We start from the raw sequence: 15,448 nt of genomic DNA on the forward strand, positions 1-15,448 counted from the left end.
CTCCTTTAACATTATTTTGAGTATTTAATGGATTTTTATAGATGGCAAACTACCCTCATTTTAGGACCTAGCTCCCTAGAGATTTGAAGATATTTTCCAATATTTGTTTACATTTTAATCTTTCTTTGTGTGAATCAGCAGTTTTCAAGTTTGTCAGTAGTTTCAAGTTTGTCGCTCAATTATACATCAGTAATAAATAATGCTTTTGTCACTTGCATTTTTTTTAATAATTTTTTTTCTTAAATCTGTTTTGAAAACTAGTAATTTATTCATTTTCAACTTTATTGCAGCGCCTGATCAACTTTCTAGCTGGAGAACGATCATGGAGGTGGTGCCAGCTGAGGTGAATAGTTTGCTTCCAGAGGAGATAATGGACACTGGTATAACTTTAGTGGATGATGATAGTATTGAGGCTGTTATTGTTTCATCCCCAATTCCCATGGAGACAGAACTGGAAGAAATTGTCAACATAAATTCTACTGGTGACTCTACAGCCACGCCCATTTCCACGGAACCAATCACAGTGTACAGTAACCACACTAACCAAGTTGCAGTGAATACCACAATTACTAAAGCAGATTCTAATACCACAGTGAAACCAGCTTTTCCAAGTGGCCTTCAAAAACTTGGTGCTCAGACTCCTGTGACTATATCAGCCAATCAGATTATTTTAAACAAAGTATCACAGACATCAGATCTTAAACTTGGCAATCAGACCCTTAAACCAGATGGACAGAAGTTAATTTTAACAACTTTGGGCAAGTCTGGTTCACCAATTGTTTTAGCACTACCCCATAGCCAACTACCCCAGGCTCAGAAAGTTACAACTCAGGCCCAGTCAGGAGATGCTAAGTTACCACCGCAGCAAATTAAAGTAGTTACCATTGGAGGGAGGCCAGAGGTGAAACCTGTCATTGGTGTCTCAGCATTGACCCCAGGAAGTCAACTGATTAATACAACAACTCAGCCCTCTGTGTTACAGACCCAACAGTTAAAAACAGTACAGGTAAAAAAAAAAAAAAAAAAAAAAAAAACAAAAAAAAAAGAAGGGGGCTTATTAATTCAATTGCATGTTAAAAATTAAATTGATTCTTAGCTGTGTTTGTAGGGTAATTAAATGCATAGTTGTTATTGAATTCTTTTGAATGTTGCTTTTAGTAATTTTGTGGGGTTTTTTTTGTAAAATTTGATATGTCTAATGCTTTGAAAATGTTTGCTAGAGGACTTAGAGCAAACTTAATTTTTGTTAAATTTCTAATTTAGTGTATTTATAGCTTTTTCCTCATTTTAAAATGCATTTTATTCTCAGTAGTAGTTTGATTGCACGTATGCTCTGCTGGTATAAAGATACCAGAGTTGCTGCTAGGCTGTCAAAAAATCATTCAGACATAATTTTTTTCAGTTAACAGATGGCCAAAGTCTAGGAAAACTTGCTGCTCTGAGAAACCCTTGGAGCCAGCAATAGTACATACTAGCCAGCGTGTGCCGCCTCTTTGCAGTTTACTGTCCATTGCCATCACTCGTGTTTACAGTGTGGAAGAGGCAGTGTCACATGATGGAAGGTAACATATTGGCTTTAGAATTGGACCAGCTGGATTTGAGTGACCTCTGTGCTACACTATCACCTGTGGAACTTTGGATCGGTTACTTCTCTGAGTTTTTTGCTTTAGCTGGAAGATGGCTATTTGATCATGATGAAATACATAGTAAAAGATAGTACTGATGTAGTTCTCAAAACTTCAAGGATCCTTCAGAATGGTTCCTATTGTTAGTATGAACAGGATCCTAAGATAGAAGGTTAACAGAGCATACATTCAATGGTTCCCAGTTTTTTATGCTCAAATAGGCCTTTTGAGGTCACCACTGCTCTTAAAATAAAATGATCCACTTAAACTTAATATCAGGAAACACAGATGCATTCCCTGTTTGAAAGGTTCATCTTCCAGAAAAAAGGAGGTGTGAGTTAGAGAACTCATGCAAGTATATAAAGCAGTAGGAAGATATGAGGAACTATCCACACTCTGCTGATATTAGAAATAATGTTTTGGTTATTATGTTGGCAAAATAACTAGAAGCTTATTTTTCTTGGGTTTTTTATTTAAGCACTTTGTATGATTTCTCAAACCTTGTAATTTACCCATGTTCCTCCTGCCACTATTAAATATTTAGTGCCCTTTTCTTTCTTGTTCATTATCATCTGTCACTTATCTCTGACTTCCTTTTACTTCTTTTGATGAGAATCTCTTGAATGAGATATACTAATACCATCAAGCATCTTGTTGTCAAGTATCTTGTCTTTTTAAAATCAGTTTTGAAACTTGTTTTTATTAGTTTACCAGAGTTTATCTGGCTTTGGAGATGTGGATCATAACCACATTCACAATAAACTGATAATGAAAATCAGAATGTCATTTTTTTTTCATTTATTAGAGCAATGTATGCATGCTGTTTCATGACCAGTTTACTTGTATCTACAAGGTTTCTATTACAGTCCCCTAAGTACTTACAGTGAAAGCATTTATTGTTAATTTTATAAAACCTGATTCTGTTTATTAAAAAAAGAACTTCTATTTTAAAAAAATAACAAAAACAGAAGAAACCCCAATTAGAATATTGTTCCACTTGTCCAGTTATTTTTAGGCAAATCAGATCTTTCCAATTCAAAAGTAAAAAGCTACAAAGCTCTAAAGCCTAGAAAAAAAAAAAAACAACAAATAAGAAGCTACACATCTATGTTTCCTCTTTAGGCACCAGAATATGTGGTTTAGTATTACACGGTGTATATGATTCTCTGGTTTTTTTCCTAGACAATCCTCAGCGTTGTCTTAAGTTTAATCAGAGTATTGAAACTGTTAGGGTATGGACAGCAGGTAAGGGTGGAAGAAGGAGACCCATCTTGAAAAATGAAGGAAAGAGGTGACAGTTGAGGCCAGAGGCAGTAACAAAGAGGTATAGTTACACTTAATTACAGATATATAAACACTTTCCCATGTTTCTTGTGCGTAGTGTGTAAGAGTAATTAATAACTAAGAGTTTGGAACAATATAGCTCCTTATTAGTTGCTGAGTCTATATAATACAATGCCAATTATTACCTGCATGTATTATTTGATTTATATTGGGCTATATTTGTAAATTTCCTTTTTTGATTCATTTTTGTCTTTGTTGATTAGATAAATTTATTAAAAGTGATACTTTATGTTTTGTTTTACTTAATAATTTTGTTCTAGAGTAGTTTAGAATTTATAATACAAATTATTATAGTTCCTTGAAGGAACTATAAACTGTTATTTTCAACAATGAGCCACTAAAGAAATGTAGCCACAGGGGCAAATTGGAATTATTCATTTGAATAATTAATGTGCCTTTGGTTGTATTGTTTACATTTTTTCCTGATTGGTAAGTATTCATATAGTCATATGATTGTGAAAATCAGTTAAAAATGGAGAAATACTCTAAGCTCCTAAAAGAATGTTTATTATAAGACATGGGTTTCTAAGAACATCAATACTTTTATCTTTAGAGATTATTAATAAGTCAATAGATGACATATTCTGACTTATTTTAGAATTTAGGCCTGTAAATACATTTGGGAAATATATCCCCTTTATGTCTCCCAAATTGCATCAATGGTTATACATTTATTTGGATATATCAGTTTTACAAGCTGGGTTTTTTTTTTTTTTTTAATTTTTAATGTTTATTTATTTTTGAGAGAGAGAGAGACAGAATGTGAGCAGGGGAGGGGCAGAGGGAGACACACACACAATCCGAAGCAGGCTCCATGCTCCTAGCTGAGCTGTCAGCACAGAGCCCGATGCAGGGCTTGAACTCATGAACTGTGAGATCATGACCTGAGCCGAAGTCAGATGCTTAACCAATTGAGCCACCAGGCGCCCCCAAGCCGGGTATTTTTTTATACAGTAATGGATCTCCTTGTTTTGTTTTTTTAAAAAATGATTTGTATTTCATTTATATATTTTTTTGTCAGTAACATGTTCTGAGTGTAAGAAAGTAATATATTCTAAGTATAAGGTAATGTATTATTTAGTTTATAATTTGAGCACAACGCTGATATTTTTCTAGGTCTGTGATCCATTGCAGCTTCTGGTATGCTTATGTTATTCAAATTGGTCGTGTTTATTCATTTAAAATTTTTTGGTAATGTTTTTATTTATTTTTGAGACAGAGAGAGACAGAGCATGAACGGGGGAGGGTCAGAGAGAGAGGGAGACACAGAATCCGAAACAGGCTCCAGGCTCTGAGCTGTCAGCACAGAGCCTGACGCGGGGCTCGAACTCACGGACCGTGAGAGCATGCCCTGAGCCAAAGTCGGATGCTTAACCGACTGAGCCACCCAGGTGCCCCTCATGTTTATTCATTTTAAGACTTTATTTCCAATAATAGCAATTTCAGGGCCTTAGTTTTCATATCTGACAAAATATTTAATGTCTCCCCTATCACAACTAAATTTCTGCTTTTAACTTTTAGAGGAAGCTATATCTTTGCATACATTGATAATTTCAATATTAAAACATTGATAACTCTACCCTCTTTGACTTGTGGAGAATTTTAGTTCAGGTGAACAGGATGCCAATATAATTTAAGATCAGGAATGAATAAATATAGACCCTACCTTCAAAGAATTGATAGTCTAATAAACAGTATTTTAGCAAATGGTATTTCTAGAGGCTTTGTCTTCAGAATAGTCTGTTTTGCCAAACTTGTCTCTTTGTATCCTAGGATATTAACTTACTCAGTTGTTTGTTTATCTACCCTGATATATAGATCTAAAGCTGAGGATCTAATCATAACCTGTCTTTAATGTGTATTCATATTTTGCTTCCAGGGGCCAATGTAATTGCATTTACAGGTGGCTTCATCATTTGCACTATGCTTTCTTAACTGACTCTATCTTTTTATTACTGAATAATTTGTTATTTTGAGAAAATATTGCTGTCATGTTTTATTATTGTTTATTATTAAGTAAGCATTATTAAGCATTAAAATTATTTTTAAATACTCTTGGTTTTCATCATATGCATATTATCCTACAGACTAAGGATTTACAATAAAATGTAAACGTATTGCTATATATTGGCTTAAGGATGGGATCATATTAGTATTTTGATGAATGGCTGCATTTTAGGTGTTTTTAACATTAATATTTAGATATATTCTGTTAAATGAGCCGGTTTCATATGTACTTCTGTATATCAATCTTCTGTTTAATTTTGACTGAATAGGTGTTTTACAGAAACAAATGGCCTTCATAGTTATTTATATATTTCAGATTGCTAAGAAGCCTCGAACACCAACCTCTGGTCCAGTAATCACGAAGCTGATCTTTGCAAAACCAATTAATAGTAAAGCAGTTACAGGACAGACAACTCAAGTATCACCACCAGTCATTGCAGGTTATATTTCTTTATAGTTTATTAAGCTATATATTTACCTTCCTTTTAGGTTTAAGAAAGGCTGTTCTGCCATCTTGAAATGTTTTAGTGCAACAAGTAGAGTTATTATTATAAACCAAACTAGTTAATAAGAAATGTTATTTCTTACACTTATTTAAATGTGTGCTCTGAGCAAATGCCTTATCTCAAAATCAGTCCATTACTTTAGTCTCCTTAGTTTTTGGTAGAATTTTACCATGAAAGTAGCAAAGTCTTAACCTTCAGTAATACTAGCTAACATTCATCTAGTGTTTACCACATGCCTCGCACTATTCTTAGCCCTTTACATGTAGTCACTTATATAGCCCTTGGGCAATCCTGGAAGGTAGGTACTAATAACAGCCCCATTTTACCAGTGTAGAAATGGAGGCACTCAGCCAGTAAATGGCCGAACTGGGATTTGAACCCAGGCAGTTTGTCTCTAGAGCACACGTAGCTAAGTTTAATAGATTTAAATTAATACACGTGAGAGTATACTATTTCATGGTTTCTGTTTGTTTTTGGTTTCAAAATGCTTTATATGCAGTTTTCTATGAACAGAAAATGGTCACAATGATAGCAATTACTTATGTGATAACAAAATTTTAGCTATATTTACCAGCAAATTCTTCAGTGTGGCCGAATGCTCTTTATTATATACTTTAATAATTTGTCATCACCAATTACTGTAACACCTCAAATCTTGACTTTGAGTATTTCGTTTTCTTTATTAGTTTATCTGCCATTGTATTCCCAATCTGGCAGTTCTTTGACTTTGAGATCTCTGATCTGTTAATCATTCTTTCTCAAGAATCACTCACTTCCTGTCCTCAGATTCTTCCTTAGTCAATATGGAGTCCAAGACCCATAATTATCACTTCGTTGCAACACCATTGATATTCCTTTCCCTTTCTCCTTCTATAATAGCTTAAGTCCAGCACTCTTCTTACTCTGCCTGGCAAGCAGTGTGATCTTTCTAGAGACATACAGCCATGGTGACTGGTCTTTAATTCAGAGCTGTACTAACATGAACGTTTTCACCACTTAGGAGCTCATTTCTAATTTCCATTGTGTTTTAAGGGCTTATGGAAGTACCTCTGGATGGTAAACTTTGACTAGATACTTTCAAATGCTAATTACCCATTCCTAGAATGTGTATTCTTGAGGAAGGTACTTTAAATGTTAACTAACCGTGAGGGGTAGGTGGGAGAGGATATATATGAAAACCACTGTCCACCATTTTTGATAAATTTATAGACAGTGTAACAACAGGCAACTCTGAAGTCAGTGGCAGTGATCTGTCATTTTCCTGAAGCTTTGCATTGTGTTTAGGGAGGCTTCTCGTTTTAGCAAGTGAGAGGAGGCATGGAAAGATTGTAGTTTGAGGGCGGTATTGTTGGGTGAATGTATTTTTCTCTTTTGGCCCTCAGCAGAGATTTGTGATGTTATAGGAGGCTGCTGTCTTGAGGGCTGTCATGGGGACAAGTATGGCCCCAGAGGGAAGATTGGAAAGCGTTTGGATTTGGATCTGGTTCCAGAAGTGGGCTTCAGTTGGCTGAAAGTAAGGAAGGCTTTGGATGTATCGATGAAAAAGGGACCCCAACATTCCCCTGGGAAGTTTTTGGGAGTTTTTGGTGGAGGGGGTTAACCAAGAGGAATTTCTCAGTGCAGTGTTTTTTACTATTTCTGAGCTTGAGAGAGTCCCTTACATTTTTTAATTGTGTGGGAAAATTATACGCTAAACAATTGTGGTGTTTGTACATGTGCCTGAGTGAACATTTGGTCAATGCCAAGATTTCACCTTTGACGTTTGACTATAATGATATCATTGCTGGGTCTTTGGGTCATTTATATAATGTATTTGCACATTAATCATAGTTTCACCTTTTAATTACGGGCAGACTTCTTGGCCCTACCAAAAGGCATAGATAGACTTCTATTAAATTTCATTAGAATCATTGGCATTAAGTTCAGTTTGGAGAGAGAATTTCCACTGTCAACTAGTTCCATTATATAGCTTTTTAAATTCTTAGGAACTAAATTTTAAAACACTGAAGTACCTCTCCTGTTGAATTCTCTTATCACAAGGAGGTTCTGTAATCTTTATATTGTAGCTATTGACTTTTCAAAGTACATTTAGATTGTTTTTTAACGACTTTTGGGCTTCTCATTGAAGATGGAAATCTTTTTCTGTCTTACAGTCAAGATAAACTTAAGTTTGTGTGTAAGTGATTTTTTAAAAATGCAGATCTGATCTTGTCACACCCTTGCTTCAGATTTTCTTGGCCATATTCATTTCTTATCAGTTTCTTGGCTTCAGTCTGTCAGATTTGAATTTAGATGCCAGTGCTTTTTTAACATTAAAGGCATTTATGATCGAATACATACCTTTTTCATTTTCACCTAATTTAACTTATTTTAAGAAATTACCAAATAGACCATGTTCTCTTGGGATTTAGGATCTTGGCATTCCTTTTTACTTACGATGCCTTTGTTTGCCATACTCTTCCTCTGATCATCTCCTATGTATTTCCTTAGAACTTAATTATACCTACCAAATTCTTAACTTTAATTAGACTTCTATTACATTTCATACTGGTTTTTAATATTTCCATTAGTCACACTGTGTTATAATACTTGGTTTTCTTGTCTGTTTCCCCTACTGCATTTATAATTTTTCTTAGTGGTAATTTTTTGGCTTTGTTTTGTTTGTCATGTAATTTTTAAAAATTAATTTATATTGGGGCACTGGGGAGGCTCAGTTGGTTGAGCCTCTCTCTGTCTCTTTCTCAACAAAACAAAACTCTCTTAAAAATTAATTTATATTTAAAAAATTTTGATAAAAATACATACATAAATTGTGGCATAACATACATAACATTTTAATCATTTTTAAGTGGACTATTCAGTGGCATTAAGTATATTTACACTGCTGTACCACCGTCACCACCATCCATCTTCAGAACTTCTTTCATTTTGCAAAACAGAATCTCTACATTATTAAACAATAACTCCCCATTCTTCCCTCCCTCCCAACTCCTAACAGAAACTTTTTGTCTCTTATCAATTTGACTACTCTACATATCTCATATAAGTGGAATCACACAGTATGTGTCCTTTCGTAATTGGTTTATTGCACTCAGCACAATGTCCTCCTAGTTCATCTGTGTTGTAGCATGTAAGAATTTTTTTTTAGGCTGAATAATATTCCATTGTGTGTATGTGCCACATTAACGATAGTTCTTTTACCTTGTTTATCTCTCTTTCCAGACTTGGCACAGTTTCTGGCACATAGATGTGGTTCAGTGAATATGTATTTTGAATGAATATGTATATCATGGAAGCAACGTGGTGGTGTGGAAGGAGCTATTGGGAAACTTGGGTTTTAGTCATAGCTCTTGTATAGATTTTGTCTGTGATCTTGGGTAAATAATTATCGATTCCTCTTCTATAAAATGTTGATTCCACACACTTCAGAAGGCTTTGGAGACAGTTTAATGAGATACAGAGGTCCTTGTTATCAGAGCTCCCGAGGTACAAGGTTTCTACAGTGGAGCAAGCTTTATCAATGTGAAAATATTCACTAATAAATTAATCTCTTAAGAATTAGTCCTTGCTTAGATAAGCCAGCTCCCTGCCTGTCCCCCATCCCCTATCTTTTGGAGTATGTTTCTTGATTCTTGGAGAACACCTGACAGTGGAGTGTAAATACCTTGCAAATTGATTTCAAGGGGAGGTTGTAGAATTTGCATACTTGTTGAATCTGTCTGTGGAGCTAAGGATAAATAGGGATTTGGAGATTAGATAATCAGGAAGGATGCTATCTGGATGAAAAACAAGCAAGCCCCTCAAAAAGAATAACTTGAGGGGCGCCTGGGTGGCTCAGTCAGTTAAGCATCCGACTTCGGCTCAGGTCATGATCTCATGGTTCGTGAGCTCAACACCACCCCCCCCCCCCCCCAGGCTCCACACTGTGTCTCCCTCCCTCTCTCTCTGTCTGCACCTCGTGGGATTCTCTCTCTCCCTCTCAGTCTGCCCTCACTCACTCATGCTCTCTCTCAAAAAAAAATTTTTTTAAGAGTAACTTGAATTTTAACAAGTATAGAGGGTTCTTGGGAAAATTGATGAAATCCTGAAATATTTTGGCCTGGCAGAGATGACATTCAGTATGATCAAGTTGTGCCCATTCAAACTGCATCTGTCATTGTGCTGTCACACTAATTTTCAGAAGAATCCTCTTTCCCCTAGACTTAACAGTTCATCCTAAGAGTTACTGTAGTTTTTAATTATAAACTCGAGTTTTGTTAAATATAAGCAAAAAAAAAAAAAAGGAAAAAGAAAAGAAAACTGAAAGATTTACTCTTAGTTTTCTTATTTGTAGTGAAATTTTTGTCCCTGTCTTAAATGAATTCACTTTAAGTGGCCTTTTCTGGATCAGCTATTTTCAGGAATTGAGGATTTTCTGCATTAACTTTTTCTGACACTTTTTTCTGAATTTATGTAATGCCAAACAAATAAGAAGTTATAATAATAACCATAAGTGATGAGCATTTTATAAAACTGTGTCTTTATTGGTCATTTCTTTTCTTTTTTTTTTTAATGTTTGTTTATTTTGAGGGGGGTTGGGGGAAGAGCAGAGATAGAGAATCTCAAGCAGGCTCTTCACTGTTAGTGCAGAGCCGAATGTGGGGATTCATCCCATGAACCACGAGATCATGACCTGAGCCGAAACCGAGTCAGATGCTTGATTGACTGAGCTACCCAGGTGCTCCGATAATTTATTTTCTTAATATAATCATTTTTTGGGCTTCAGGTTTATCCCACAGATAACTAGTTTTAGAAACTAGAACAGGCAATCATTTTACTTCAGGCAGGTTTAGCACTTTAGGGTGGTCTAAAAATATTTGATGCAGATTCATTTAGTTTATATAGAATTTACTTACTTAGTTATGTTATTCAGGTTAAAAAAAATCAACTCTCAACTGAAATTTGTTAATGACTATTTCAATGAAATTAAATGTACGTGTGTACTACAAATAAATTGAAAATATTTTAAACATTCATAAATGTCAGATCAACTTGATTTTAAAAAAGAAACTGTATACTGTGTCAGAAAAAAATAATCCGGAAGCTCTTAAGTTCTAGTTTTTTATTTTTGTCTAAAGAGAAAGTCCTTTCTTTTTTCTCTTTCTCTCCCCTCTCTCCCTCTCTCTTTCATCTCCAGATATATTTATAAGTTAAATCATAGCATCTAAGAAGGAATTTTAGAGATAATGTAGTTATCTACCTTTTCTCTTCTTTGGGTGCTTGAATTCCCTTTTCAGCCAGTGAATTTGATTATACAGCGTCTGCTTGGAATGCCTTCAGTGACTAAAAACTCACTTGTGGTGAAACAGTCTTTTCAAGTGGAAATTTTTGTTAGAAGTTCTTTCCTAGTGCTGAACTGAAACTTCTGTTTCTGTGCATTTGTGCTATGCATCTGATGTGATAGAGAGTGGCTCTAATCCTTCAACTTGACAGCCTAGAGATGAGTCGGGATAATCTTGGCTTTCCTGCCATAATAAAAATCTCTAAATCTCAGAAGTTTAAAAAAATTTTTTCACTTTTTATTCATACTTGATAAGATCACATATCCATTGTGGATTAGAAAGGGGGCTCTTCTTACAGTCTCACAAGGACTCAAGCTGACAGAGGAACCGACATCTCAGATGTGGCAGAGGAAAAGTAGAGCTTTGGAAGGTCTTGCATTGGCAGAAATGTTCTGGCCCAGAAATGCAATACCTCTACTCATAGTTCATCGGTTAGAACTTGTCATGTGACCCTAACCTAATCACCAGGAATGGGGTGGGGGCAGGGGGTGCAGGGAGTACACAGTTCTACCATGTGCCCAGAATGGGAGAGAACCAGAATACTTGGTGACTAGCACTAATGACTGTCACACAGTCTTTCAAGAATTTGGAGATGTGTCATGTCTTTGTATTCCTTTCTTGACTAGGATAAAAATTCCTAGTATTTCAATTCATTGTGAGATGATTCCCAATTTCCTAACCCATCCAAACACCCTACAGTTTTCTGTGTTTTTCCTGAAGGGTAGTGTCCAGAAGGGTTCACAGTATTCCTGTACTCCTGTTGGAATCTGTCCGAGAAGAACTTTTTGTTTTCCTTTTGGCAGTCTAAAATCAGATAGTATTAAATCAGATAGTCTTCAGGTTAGTCCAATGTCTGTTTTATAGATGTGGGTTGAAATTGTATCCTGAATGATTTAAGTTCAGAGTAAAACAGCTGTAGTATAGTACAGAGATTAAGTTTTGAGACTTGGATTCAAGGCCTGACTTTCAGGAACTGTGTTACACAGGGCATGTTGCACAGTTGTCCTGAGCCTATTTTCTGATAAATATAACTTAACAGGATTGATGAGAACAGTGAGAAGTGTTTTCATGGACTTTACATAAAGTGGTATTAAGATACTAAGTGTTACTAAGAAGCATTGTTGTGTTTCCTTCTGACTAGTTTCACCTTAGTTCTAAATTAGGGCCTCACTTGAGTGTTTAAGTTCCTACCTGGATACATATGAAATAGTGAACATACAGACTACAGTCTTTGTGGGTGTAGATCATCATCACATACATTTTATATCATTATTGAAAAAAGTCAAACTGATGTGCTGCCTCTCATTTGCAGGTAGGGTTCTTTCACAGTCTACTCCCGGGACTCCATCAAAGACCATAACAATATCTGAAAGTGGTGTTATTGGATCAACTTTAAATTCTGCAACACAGACACCAAATAAAATAGCCATCTCACCTTTGAAATCGCCAAATAAGGTAAAAAAAAAAAAATTAGCCACAAATGCTCAAGTGTTGTGGTTAATGCCTTTATGTTCTTACTAGTCACTTTAGATACTTCAATTTTAACATATTCCCAAACAAGTAATAGGCTTTCATCGAATACTAGATTAATTTAGTAATCAAGAAAAAAGAACTTATTCTAAACACATAGTAACTTAGTAATCTTTTTGCATGCTAAGATAATTTCCATGGCCCATATCAATGCGGGTACAACAAAAATCTTTTGAATGAGGTACATAATGTGTATAGTTCTCAAGTTAATATTTGTGCAAAATTATTATCTTTGGGAAGTCACATATGTAGTGACTATATGAATATAAAATGTTGAATGTAACTTTATTGTTATTTTGATAAAATACTCTGTTTTCTGCTTAAACTGTCCTGGGTTTTGTGGAGACCTGAGTTTTTGCTGGGTAACAGATTACCCAGAGTACTAGAAATTGCCATCAAATGCTGGTCACCAGATTCTCAGAGTTTTTAGATTTAAGTATAGTTCATTCAAAGCATTTGAAAGCTTTTCATGATCTGTTTTTATTTTAAGGTAGCTAAGTACTTGTCATTTTACTCTTAGTTCACTTCCTAAAACACGCAGACGTCATTATACCAGCATAACATTTTGAAAAGGTATATTTTAAGGACATTTCAGGTGTAAAGCTAACCATCATTATTCTGTGAGATGTCACCTTTGTGATTCTGGAAACTTACTGCCCTTTTTATGGCCTTTTTCATTATTTACTACTATTCATAAATAGAACAAACATTAAATATTTGTTTCACATTTTTTAGAAGTATAGCTGTTGGTTTCTGTTATAATGAGACTTGAATATAATATATAAATATGATGTCTCTTTCACTTTATTAATAATGGGATTCTACCTGCATGATAATAGAAAATAATTATTTACTTAAATGGAATGAATGCAGTAGATATTTGAGTGGTTACTATGTGCTATGCCTAGTGATAGGCACTGGGGATAAAAGTATGAATAAGACACGTTTTTCACTTCAAGCAGTTGAACAGGGAAGTTAGACGTAAACATTAAGAATTGCCCTACAGAATCAAGACAGTTACAGGTGGGTTGATGAGCTCAGCTGTGTGTTGGGGACACTGTATACAAAGGCTGTTCTTGAAAGATCTTAACCTTAAAGGTGGTTTGGGTCTTAGCTGTGGGTGAGCAGTGGAGGTAATACTTGCTTTGAGGTAATTTCTCGATTGAGGTAATACTTTACACAAAAGGGGAAAAGTGTGGCCCTTTGAGGGAACTATATTGCTCTGGTAGTGTGAGTGGTGAGGGTACGAAGGTTAGAGAGAAGGTTTTATTATCTGCAGGGGAGTTTGCATTTTATTGTTCTAAAAGACTTTCTGTGGCTTCCCATTGCTTCTAGAGCAGTGGTTTCCTTGTCTGTATATTGGGATCACCTGGGAATACCTGGTTTGTATTCCTAGAGACTGTTTTAATTGGTCTAGAGTTTGGCCTGGTATCAGGATTTTTAAAAGCTCCCTAAGTGATTCTAATGGGTACCCTAGATTGAAAACCACTACTCAAGGTTAATATGAGATTTGCATGTTTTTTTTTTTTTTTAATTTTTTTAGAGAGGGAGAGAGAGAGCAGCACACAAGTGAGGGAGAGGGGCAGAGGGAGAGAAAGAGAAAGAGAAAGAATCTCAAGCAGGCTCCATGCTTAGCACAGAGCCTGACTCAGGGCTCAATCCTGTGATTGAGATGATCAAGAGTCAGACACTGAACCAACTGAACCAGCCAGATGCTCTAAGATTTGCATTGTTAAAAAGATGATTCTTGTGGCATTATGAAAGACAGTCTGGAAGAGAGACCAGTTAGGTTAGTGATTCTCAACCATGTATGAACTTTTGAAACACCCTGGAGACCCCTTGAAAAAACTTATGGCTGGGTCCTACCTGACTCCATAAATGAGGATCCCCATAAATGGAGCCGAGGTATTAGTTTGAATTTAGTTTTAATATTTTAAGATTCATAAGTATGGGCCAGGGTAGAAAATCACTAAGTTAGATTATTCCAGTACTTTAGGTTTGAGCTAGACTAGTAGCTAAGGGGCTTGGGAAGAAGAGATGTGTTAAAAGAGGTTTAAGACATAATATTGGATGTCAGGGTCTTAGGGAGGGGGAGAATCTAGGATGACTCCTAGGTTCCTGACTTGATTAACAGAGTAGATGGTGGCACTGTGGACTGGTAAGTCTGGTATATGGGCTATATCTGATTTGCATACAGATAGGAACTAGCTTTATTTTTCTCTCATCCTTGACTTTAGCTATGCCATCTTGGATCTTCCTTCCCTACATCTTGACAAGAGGTTATTTTTAACTATAAGAACAAGCCTTATTTTGGTGATTAAATTCACAAGTATGAAAAGTCTAGTCAAAGACTTAAATCTAGTTTGAAAGCTTCTCCCCTGAACTCAGACCCAATCATGACTCAGGGACCATATAGTCAAGAAGGGGAGTGTGCTCTGTTTCCTTCACTTTTCTACCTCCCCGTTTTTGCTTTTGGCTTCTGATTGGAAGGAAGATTAGAAGAGAAAGGACAAAGACTTCTGTGACCAGGACTGTTGTAATGTAGCTGCCAGTGTAGCAGGTGTCCAAGTGTGGACATTTACAGTTGTGCATTTAGGAAAGTTTTTGAAGATCCCCATGGATATGTCCCCATTGCCCACTTCTTTGTTGACAGTGTGGTACACACTCAGGCTATCTTTGGCAGTTTTCTCCTGGCTGTCTCTTACCTCCTGTAGTCTGCCCTACGATCTGGTACTGCAGTGTACCAGGCACGTGTAGCACAGTGTAGCAGAGGCACGTGTCTTTGGCCCATTAAAATGCTTTAGCCCTTCTGCAGCATCTGTTTGGCTAATGGGGAACCTATTGAAGAACCCACTGGTAGAAGTACAGCTTGACTAACTACTGTCCTCCTTTTCCTTGCTCTACAATTTTGACAGTTCCATCTAGCCTCTTGCATTCAGAATTCTCTAGGCTGGGACCAGTTTCTGTGTTCACATATGTCCTAAACTCCTGCAGGTATGTGTCAGGTTCTCCCAAGAAATCTCTTCCTGCATCCATTTCTGGTGGCTAGACCAAGATAAGCATTCTTATCACTACCAAAAAGTTTATTATAGTGTGTTGCTAGCCAAAATTGAGA

At 36.0% G+C, this 15,448-nt stretch overlaps 1 protein-coding gene across 7 annotated transcripts in view; it reads left to right on the forward strand.

Moving 5' to 3' along the window:
* Positions 1–15,448, forward strand: part of LIN54 (lin-54 DREAM MuvB core complex component) — a 71,829-nt gene that overhangs the window by 13,696 nt on the left and 42,685 nt on the right. For 3 of the 7 annotated variants that reach the window (XM_027059637.2, XM_053217199.1, XM_027059634.2), the window contains exons 2-4: positions 291–1,006; positions 5,293–5,416; positions 12,116–12,258. In XM_027059637.2, coding sequence (XP_026915438.1) covers positions 323–1,006; positions 5,293–5,416; positions 12,116–12,258 — 951 coding nt within the window. In that variant the 5' untranslated portion in view covers positions 291–322. The remainder of the gene's footprint in view (positions 1–290; positions 1,007–5,292; positions 5,417–12,115; positions 12,259–15,448) is intronic. The other 4 variants (XM_027059671.2, XM_027059662.2, XM_053217202.1 and 1 more) reach the window with 3 other exon arrangements.

This window comes from Acinonyx jubatus, chromosome B1, assembly GCF_027475565.1.
Source record: "Acinonyx jubatus isolate Ajub_Pintada_27869175 chromosome B1, VMU_Ajub_asm_v1.0, whole genome shotgun sequence".
Lineage (NCBI taxonomy): Eukaryota > Metazoa > Chordata > Mammalia > Carnivora > Felidae > Acinonyx > Acinonyx jubatus.